General features: G+C 35.6%; 1 protein-coding gene across 5 annotated transcripts in view; it reads right to left on the bottom strand.

Moving 5' to 3' along the window:
• Positions 1-3,856: 3,856 nt before the first annotated feature.
• RFX3 (regulatory factor X3) overlaps positions 3,857-10,629 on the bottom strand; it is a 295,181-nt gene continuing 288,408 nt past the window's right edge. For all 5 annotated transcript variants that reach the window (XM_047767697.1, XM_047767698.1, XM_047767700.1 and 2 more), the window contains 2 exons: positions 8,739-8,781; positions 3,857-4,485 (listed from right to left, as the gene is read on the bottom strand). In XM_047767697.1, the coding sequence (XP_047623653.1) occupies positions 4,247-4,485; positions 8,739-8,781 (282 nt within the window). In that variant the 3' untranslated portion in view covers positions 3,857-4,246. The remainder of the gene's footprint in view (positions 4,486-8,738; positions 8,782-10,629) is intronic.

Genomic DNA, 10,629 nt, shown 5'->3' with positions numbered 1-10,629 from the left:
TTACATTAAAGGGGTTTCCTAATACTAGAACTAAGCACTGAATCAATGCTTCTATTCCTGTTTTTTAAAAATCACCAAACTTGCAAAAATACCAGGATTCCATTGATTGATTTGTTTTAACCATATACATGGAGGCTGATCTGATCTAGTGACAAGACCAATTTTCAATAGCACTGCATGTCGATCCCTCTCCCCCATGTTCTGGTGTGAGTCATATAAATCACAGTTCTAATTTTAATTGTCTGATGATTATGATTTTTCTCACTGAAATTTGGGGGAGGGGAGGTTATAACAAAGGTCAATTTGTTGTACATAACCACTGCCTCAAATTGTACACAAAGGTGACTTGCCAAAGTTTTTTACTTTCTACTTGTGTCCACACAGCGTGGACCAACATCACAGTGACCCCTATTATTTTCTTTTACACTAATGTTTCAAGCACAGCATTATTTTAGACATTTCAAATACATCCTCTGAAGGATTTTTCAAATTTGAAAATGCATCACGTTTAGCACTTCTAGAGAGTGCGTTCATGTAAAAAGGTTCATGATTACGGTAATGAAACTGCATTCATTCTTGAATAACTTTGACAGCATTCTACAAGAACGTGTTCATTTTTACTCATCTACTACAAATCAAAGGCAGTCAATGTTGCACACTACTAATTTTAGGTATGCAGTGTTAAAAATCATTTTCTAAAATTTACTTTTGTTTTTAAAGTACACCATCTCAAGTGAGATGTGTGAATCGTGCTATACAGTACAAGAAAAAGCACAAAAAGGAAAGCAGATTTCTGAAAAGGCAGTAAGACTTATACAGTCAGTCCAAACACAGTTTGGATAAGAATCCTGAAAAAGTGACCAGACACTGGCTATCCAAAGAAAAAATTTAAAACTGGGCCCTGTGTTCCAAGGAGATAGTTCATCCATTTCGCCCCATTGTTCATTGGCTTTGTGAATGAAAATCTTTGGGGTAAGAGTCTCAAAGTGTGTATGAAGATCAAACTATACCCATGATACTCAATCCTATTATGTGGAAATGTCTTTTTTCAAACTTAAAAAAATAGCCAACATGCCTTCCTCATATTTTTTCTTGCTGAAAGTGTAGCATTGGGTCTACATAGATGTTTTTTTATGACTAGTGTTTAATCATAATGTCAAGAAATATTAAAAGTCCTTACAATGTGTACTTGTCAATAAATCTAATCTGAGAGTGTTAGTGTGTTAAGATTTAGAAAAATCATAGTTTCGGTGAATGAAAAAAACAGAAATAAAATGTTCGATAAATGTTTGCTCCAATTTGCTCTACTGTATAAATTACAATGTTTTCATTTTCTAGTATATTTCACAATTCAAATTCAAAATTGGTTAAGGTGTGTGTGTGTGGATGTCTCATTGTGAATACAGATAATTGGAAATCGCAGAGATCATGGATGTTATTTTATCTGCTGGTCAGAACTATCTGTCTTAGTCACAAAGAATTAATATTCCTAGCCGTTTGTAAAGAACATCAGAGTAATTTTAGTGAGCCAAGTTGAAATGTAATAATATTTAATTCATCTTATCTGTCCTAATTTAGAACAAACCATGAACAATTGGAAGAAATGTTGAATCCTGGAGGGCCCCAAGCCCTAACTTTCATCAATCTAAATTTGCCCATTATTATCAGATTCCTCTAATGATACAAATATATCCAACATTAAACAATGATAATAAATACACTTAAAGTTGTTCAGTAGCCAAGATGAAACTAGTAAATACATTTGGTCCAATACAGATATAATATAATTGGGGGGTGGTGGATGGGAAAGTGAAAAAATTCAGAAAGGAGGGTCAAAATGAAGAATGCTTTTTTCCTCTTTAGATTTTAATTTTACCTGTAAACCTTTCCTAATGCACAATAAAGTAGACACATGGTCTTTGCAGCTTAAGATGTTTTGTTTGCCTTTATGTGTGTGTGAGAGTGCAAATTCATTGCCTTTTGGGGAGAAAAAAGAGGGGATGATCATTTCAATGATGTTTAAATGAAGGAGATGCCAGGATGCTAGTGAAGACTTTCAAATATGTGAGTGAGTTGTATAATACAAAATCGGAATCATTTAAAAATTACATCTAAATCATTGAAAGTTTACTTAAGAAGCTTTGTTGATCTTAGTTTTTAGAGTAGTCTAAGGCAATCGAGCAACAACTGTTGAAGAGTACTGCATGTTACCCGATAAGCCATTTGGTATTTTCAACTTTATGGACTGGCTCACCCTCTCCTTTCCACCCCCCCCACCCTAATAAAAATGGAAAGATAAATACCTTGAGTTTAATATAGGCCTCATTAATAATCTGTAAATCATTTTGTGCTTTCCCTCTTTTTTGGCTCTATGTATTTGTGTACTATTTACTTCTGCTGATTAGCTTTTTTACAACTATTTAAATAAATGGATGTGCCTATTTTTTTGTTAATTATTTGAGTGCTTAAAAGAACCTTGCTTGTCATATAAATTAAAATAGGGATGGGTGTATCCTCTCTGGGATCTCACCTTCTGACTTTGTAGCTGACTCCTGCCCACGAGCACTTGTGTGTGCATGTGGACACACACAGACCAAGACACACAGAGAAACATTTAGACTGAAAAGATGCACTTCAATAAGTACCTGCTTATTTTGTTAATTTTCTTAAATTATAACTAGATAAGAGTGGTCTAAAACACATATGATTTATGCAACAAAGTTGGTAATTAAAACTAGCCTGCTATTCCACAATAGCAATCTGATCCTTAATCCTTAAGCAATGCGATTTGCAACCAAGTAATATTCATCTCTAGGAACAAAAAAATAGATTACGGTCAAAGAGGGGAACTGATTTTTGTCTGCTTTGCTTTGTTTGCCCTAAATTTCCTTTGAAGAACATGTTACCTGTCCTTACTTTGGGAATCTGAAAATGACAGGCATACCTTGTCAAATGGATTGAAGAGGAATTCACATGAACAAAATAAGCCTTATTAAACCTTAGCTTCAGTTCTGTTTTAAGGCACCATGTAATAGCCGAGGTACGATGATCCCTGATGTACATTCTTCAATGGCACTGGTCCATCCAGCCACCTATCCAAATCCTACAGAATTGGGGATAAGCAACAGTGCGGCGTGCCAGTTACACTGCCTTCAGGTTCTGTTTAAAATTTAAATCCACATACTTTAGAAACCAGGAAATATTTTTGAAGGAAATAATGATATGCAGGTTGCTACATTCCTTGCATTCTATAAATTTTCTTTTATAATAGCAGCATATTGAACTACTATTAGGAAAAAGACCTGGAATAAAAGAAAGTCATCCAAATGGAATGGTTTCCTGTATGTCCAGTTCAGCATAAGTAGCATGTACACTTAGAAAAAAAAAAAAAAAAGTCAAGTCATTTTTTTCAGCTTCAGTATCTAACTATAACAGCCCCACTCAACAGCAGACTGCATCTGTGCAGTGGTCCCAAATACAGAATCAGTAGTCTTCAAACAGAGGAATTGGTATGCAAATAACAGTTAAAATTCAATGTTTAACGGAAGCTTGCATTAACATGGTTTAATAATTATGTACACAAATTATGTACATATTAGCATAATCTCTTGCAATTCTGTCATTTACTCTGAACTGATAAACGCACAGCTCAATTTTGCTTCAGAGAAAAATAGATGACCTTCCCAACCCTCTAGCGCTATAATAAAAATGCTCTGTATTCTCTTTCCATACTCCAAAATGTTATCAAAATAGTGTCTTGTGGTTCTGTCCAATGAAAAGCACCTTTCAAAAGCAAATTTGATGCATCTGCTGCCAAATGGGCATGCCTCCAGTGTAAATCAAAGAAAATCATTTCTTTTGATATTTCACAGAAGTGCATCTAATTAAAAACTTACACAAGACTAACAATCAACAATAAAATATTTTAAGCTACAAAAAATGTAAATTACTTTTTAATTATAAGAAAACAAAAACATTGACATTAAGTGTTGTAAAAATCCTTCTTGACACCCGAAACTAAGGGAAAAAAAAACTCATTATTAAGAGGCAAATAATTTGTTTACATTAAAAAAAAGAGAGAGACCTGGCAAAATACATACACCCATTCCATTTCACAACTCCAAAAAGGTAATGTTCAGCATAGATAGAATTTGACAACAGTCGACCTTCAGGCTTATTAAAATTTCAACTTAAGCCCAATATCAACAGGGTTAATGTTAGCTGGAAAAATATGCTTTAATATTCTTTAGACTGCAGTGTAGGTGTTTCCTGTAGCGCTGCACTGTCTGATAGTCTGAGTACTGGTGACGATGTGCTCGCTGTGAATTGGATTCAGCAGGCTTGGCTGCACGCTGCTCTCCAGAACAGGCTGCATACAGCCCACCGGAAATGCCTGGTTCAGCTCAGTTTTCTCTCTTTTGGCTTGAGGTTCTGAAGAGTCATCTAATTCCTCATCCATTTCACTTTCCACTTCACTGCCTTCATCTGTACAAACAAACAATACCAAGACTATTACCAGAAGATGAATCGAAAAAGAGCAATCAACACGTTTCTCTAACACTTTAATACTGCACATTAAGAAAGCAACTCCCTAGCTCTTCTTGGGGACAAACCTTGTGGGTTTTCTTTTTGATTGATTTTTCCTGGGTTGGTGCTTTATTCTTCAAACACAGAAAAGGTAAATTCATTCTTGGCTGGTTTATCATTGATAGATTAACTGGTTCTCTTAAGACCTTTGAAGTGTCCTAAAGTTTTTATATTAATACTGGCATAATTTGCGTCATTTTAAAATAGCTACTTTGGTACACTATGCTGGCTTTAGGGGAATGTATTGAGGTGAGAAACATTAGCTTAAAAAAAAAGGAAGAAAGAAAGAAAAATGTTCAGTTTCCTCCAAAAATCTATACTAGACATTCATCTGTGTTGACGTTAATGTAGGTGAACCTATACTGATTCGTAAAATAACCATAGTATGTATAAGAAGTGGCTGTTGAACAGACTTTATGCGCACATAAATGTTGCAGATCACAGCTGAAGTAGGGCCTTACTTTCATTGCAAAAAATCATGCAGACTGAGGCAGTAGTATCAGATTAAAAATGAACAATGAGGAGTTCCTGTCCAGGCTCAGTGGAAACAAATTTAACTAGCATCCATGAGGACGCAGGTTTGATCCCAGGCCTTGCTCAGTGGGTTAAGGATCCAGCACTGCCGTGAGCTGTGGTGTAGGTTGCAGACATGGCTCAGATCCCGAGTTGCTGTGGCTGTGGTGTAGACAGGCAGCTACAGTTCGGATTCAACCCCTAGCCTGGGAATTTCCACATGCCACAGGTGCAGCCCTAAAAAGACGAAAGAAAAAAAGAGCAAATGAATTTCCAACACTGATACTCTCAGTTAATAGCTGGTATTCATTTCTGAAAATTAGGTGTATTAAATAGTCACTGTTACCTCCCAATTTTAATATATTTTATATTAACTAAAACATCATTATAAGAGAATACCATTTAATTTTTTTTCCAGCATGCAGTGTTAAAATTCAAAAGCACAGCAGAGAGAAAATGCTCTCACACAGCTTTACTACTGTGTAAGATTCTCCTTTGAGAAATAGAGAATACCTCTTCATGAGTGCTAATTTTTAAACAGCTGGGGATATAGTTCTGCCTCAAAAAATTTTTATTTCATCTTCAACATGTTTAGCTGTTTACCAAAAAACTCATGGATAATTACAGCAAAATCTCATCTATAAATAGAATATATCTACACTTACTCTTAGATTTTTGACTTACAGCAACCTGTATTAACAAAACCTGATCTCAACTATATTCTCTTCTATGGTATGTCACATACAATGGGTGTCTAACAAGTAACTGAAATGTAAGTTGGACCCTAAGAGGTGTCGAGTCTAGTTTTATCATTTGGGGCACACCTGCCGAGAAGTTCTGCTAATAAAGCTCTCAATATAAATGGACTCCTTGACTTTTCTTCTCTTAAAGACAGTTCCAGAGAAAAGTGATAGCACTTGTAGGGCCTCCATATATGGTTGTCAGGCTGTTCAATGTGGAGCTGCCAGCAATAACATCTGAGAAATGCTGTGTGATTAAAAAGGTTGGGATTAGAGGTACTGACTAGAAATGATGTGTGTAATACATTAAATGATAAACAGAGAAGTTCTCTTAGATGAGGCAAGGTATCTTGGCCCATCTACTTTATCTGGGTACCTTTTCACCTCTGGTAAATGGATGTGATGATAATGTCACAGTTTTTTAAAACTAGCACATTTGAAGGAGAGGGCTACATTCAACTTGATGACATTTGCTCCATCGAGAGGATATAGTCAACATTTGTATGGTACTTTTTTCATTTAGTTTCTGCATTTGCTTTGTTTTAGCTTTAAAAAAATTTAATTATATTGAAGTATAGTTGACTTACAATGTATTTGTTTTTTTATTTCTTTTTATTTTTTTATTTTCCCACTGTACAGCAAGGGGATCAAGTTATCCTTACATGTATACATTACAATTACCTTTTTTTCCCCACCCTTTGTTCTGTTGCAACATGAGTATCTAGACAAAGTTCTCAATGCTACTCAGCATTTGTATTTGTTTTTATATAAACAAAGTCTGGAAGGATGTCCACACTAAATTCTTAATGGTGGTAGTCTCTTAGGCTTTTGATTATGAAGTTATACTTTCTATAATTTCTAATTCTCTGTATTATTTAAAATCTTCATATAGAGCTGATAAATAATAATAATTTGTTACCCAGAAAAAAATTAAATTCTCATTTTGTGGAAAAAGCCCACACTTTTTTTTTTTTTTTTTAAGGATTTCAGATTCAAGCTTAGGTTCTAAGTATGTCAGTTTGGCTATATCTCAAGAAGCGTCCAGTTTGGAGGTGAATGGGACCAAAGAGCCACTGCAGAAAGGTGAGGGCAAGTCACAATGCTTCTTGGCTCCCTATCAACCAACTTCACTGTGACTGAGAAATAGTGTCAAAATAATAAAAGAGGCATCAGTAAAAGAAAAAAAAAATCATTTCAAGCAAGAGGCAAGTGGAAAAGTAGGCTGGTCCTTTCATCTGTCCTGTGGTGGATGGAAAAGGCAATGGGACGATGGACAAAGCAAACTCTAGAGCTGCAGGCCACCCTTCTGCAGGTCCACTGGTGTGTGACAGAGCCCCTCTGGATAGGCTACAAAGCAATCCCCAAAGCAAGCCCTTTCCCCAGCTCTCACAGACCTTTATGCTCCTATAAAGACTCAAAGACATTTCCTAGGGACCTACTTGAAGTTATGAGAATCTGGTACACAAAAACTAAAACTGTGTGCCATTGGAGTTTATAGAAGACTTTGGCTTAACATTTTATGAAGCAGACTGGCTGCCATTCAGTCTGTGGCCTAGGAGCAACACTCTTAATGCATCTCCAGACACCCGGGGATGAAATCCCCAAATGTGAATTATGAGACGATGGTCACTGCATCATCAGGGTTGCCTTACAACAGACATGAGTTCTAACAGCCACCTTTCCTGCTCTGCAATCACAAACTGGTCTCATCATTGATTTACTTTCTGACATTTCTTTGGTTAGCCCTATAGAGTGTATATTTGCAACAACAATATTTTGGGACTATCATTTTTGACTCTTCCTGTTTTGCTATTATGCAAATTACTAAAACAGGAATTAATGCATATAGCTGATAAATACTGACAAGAGTTTCGCATGAGAGTGATGTTGATTCATACAGGACTTTCACCAGCACATGAATGTCTTCTATCACCAAGGAGGCACAGAAGCTGAACACTGAGCATCTTCATACAGCTTATTCCAGAGAATAGCAGGCAGGTTCCCCAAGGCCTGCCTCGTGACTCAGTCTCCTCACTGGCTCTGGCTCTGGCTCTGTCTTAGAAGGAATATTTGCATAGTCTCCCCAATCTTTTACACTTTGTCCCTGACTCCAAAATTCAATTCCTTAAAATTTCAAGACATCTTCACTTTTTTTTGTTTGTTTTTTGAAGAAAGACATACATTTTTTTTTGCCACACTTATTAGAAATTTCATATTACAACAAAACGAAAAACTCTGAGCTGTTGTTGTTTTTGTTTTTAAATCAGGATTGCTTTCATTTCTGTGCACTCTATTCCAGCCTTATTTTTCCTCAAGCCTTGTTCCTTTTTATGTGTGGTTTTACAGGTCATGAGTTTCTTCGCGATTATAAATCGTGTTGTCATATTAGAGTGGCATGCTGATGTTAAAATTTAAGAAATATGTGTTACCCTTTTCATCATCCCAAAACTGATTTTGCTTTTATAATCAATTCCATTGCTATCTCTAAATTCTTTTTCAAATGAAGAGTGAATCCGTGAATTGGGTAGGCTGAGGATTATTTTTCTTGCTGGGTGGGGTTTAATAAAAATATTTTGCCCAATTTTATCACTTTTCTCCAGGACTCCAGTGAAGGTCAGAAATAATTTCTTGTTATTTTTAATTAACTGCAGGCAAAAAGTCAAGAAGAGTTTAAACTGCATTTAAATTCAGTTTTTGCACTTGATAGATGTCACATAAAGAAAGCATAGAAACAGAAAGATAATGAATGATTCCAAAAGACATAACTGTCATATTCATAGAGGACTGTATGACATTTCCACAAAATAAAAGTGCTGTAAACATATATTACATTTTCCTCTATGACAATTTCTTACTTAAAAAATGTCCTTAAAAACATACGTTATTTTCACTTCTTACCTTTATCCAGATTTCCAGGAGACACAGCATTTAAATCACCAAACTGCAAAACAGTCATTTGTGTAACAGTTACTACCAAGTAGAATAAAATAATATTCTACCAGTGGTAAAAACACCACACCACGACTTTTTAAAACTGTAAACTAGTGACCATTTTGATCTCCAGCTACAAGGGTCATCTAATTTTCCAATCAAACCTGTCGAATTTGAACAGTTTAAATTGTGTCACAATTTAGCTGTCTTAGCCTCTTTGCAGAAGGATAACAATTTTCTCTGCTTTCCATGCCCCATTTTACTTTTTATTATCTCATCAGGGAAGGAATATGGGCCCGGCTAACCTAGATGAAGAGAGATGTGGTGTAATAAATTTGGAAAAGCTCTCATGAAGCAGGATGTATCAGCTCCACCCCTGTGTACTGTCCATGAGTCCACCCGGCGTCTACCTTTACAGAAACATGGTCCAGCCACTTGGTTGAACTCTATTTTTTAAGCTTTTGTGAGCAGAAATGAAAAGCATAATAGGAGCCCCAGCTCCAATGTTGACAGTATTTATTTTTTACAAAATCTTTAATTTGAGAATTCTCTTCTTGTTATTTGACCTTATTTACTACGATAACAGGGTCATGCATTAAAAAAGAAAGGCATCTGACTGTTACTAATGCAACAAAGAGGGCTTAAAACAATATGCAACAATTAAAAACTGTCAGCTTAGGCTTTGTTTTCTATCTTTGTTTAAAAGCTTGATGATATTTTTACAGCAAAAAAAATATATACATATATTTTGAGAGCCTCAGGGTGAATAAGGACAAATACACTAAAGAAAAAAAAACTGAAGAGAAAATTAAAAAAAAAAATTTGAAGAGCAGAGGTAACAAAGCTAATCGAAAAAAAGGTGAAGTGAGACCTCAAAGCACCAGCTTTTTAAATGGTGAACATTACTTTTTAAAAGCTGAAGATTCAGAATTAGTCATTATTGGAAATTCAGATTTCTCAAAAGGCTTGGAAAGGGTGAGACAAAAATTCTACTTACATTCAGAAGCATGCTTATAAAGAGTCACATGATAGGAGTAATTTTTTCATCTATGTATGTCTATCAAGTAATAAAACTGATCTTATTTTGCAAAAATACCTGCACATATTTTTTTTTTAAACTTAAACATGTATTGTTCTTCGTAGTAGCTACCTTGAGAGCTTACACATTTATTCCAAGGTTGGAGATTCTGAAATTCCTCTCTGACAATCAATTTTAAAGTTCGTTTACGAATCATTCAAGAAAGTCCATCTTGTTGTTTTACATCGAACTGTGGCTTCAAACACTCCAAATTTTATTCTTTGTACTTGGCCTTGACCTGATTTTTGATTACTCTCCAAAATCAAATGCATCTCTGCCACAATTCAGGATATTCAAAATAATATGACATCTTACTCTTTATTATTTCTTAGCAATTCAGATGCAATTTAAAAAGAGGCATTCCATAACATTTTACACCATGGCAGTATTATAGCCTTCCTAGGAGACTGCTTTGAAGGGGACAAGGGCCTCTTGGATGCGTAACTCCTAACATTTGTTTGAAAGACTGTCCCATTGCTTTACAGTTACATCGCATTGGGCAGCAAATATAAAATCATAAATACTGAACTGTTGTTTTGAAGTTCCTGTTCACATGGCTCAGAACCTTTTACTAGTCTAAATAAAAATCACAGTTTAGGAGTTCCCACTGGGGCACAGGGGGTTAAGAATCAGACTGCAGTGGGTCAGGTTGCTGTGGAGGTATAGGTTCCATACCTGGTCTGGCACAGTGGGTTAAATGATCCAGCATCACTGTAGCTTGCAGCTGCAGCTCAGATACATTCCCTGGCTTGGGAACTTCCATATGTTGAAGGTATGGCC

This window comes from Phacochoerus africanus, chromosome 2 (genome assembly GCF_016906955.1).
Source record: "Phacochoerus africanus isolate WHEZ1 chromosome 2, ROS_Pafr_v1, whole genome shotgun sequence".
Classification (NCBI taxonomy): Eukaryota; Metazoa; Chordata; class Mammalia; order Artiodactyla; family Suidae; genus Phacochoerus; species Phacochoerus africanus.
The sequence above is the reverse complement of the archived record's forward strand: the minus strand, read 5'-3'. Positions and strand labels throughout refer to the sequence as shown.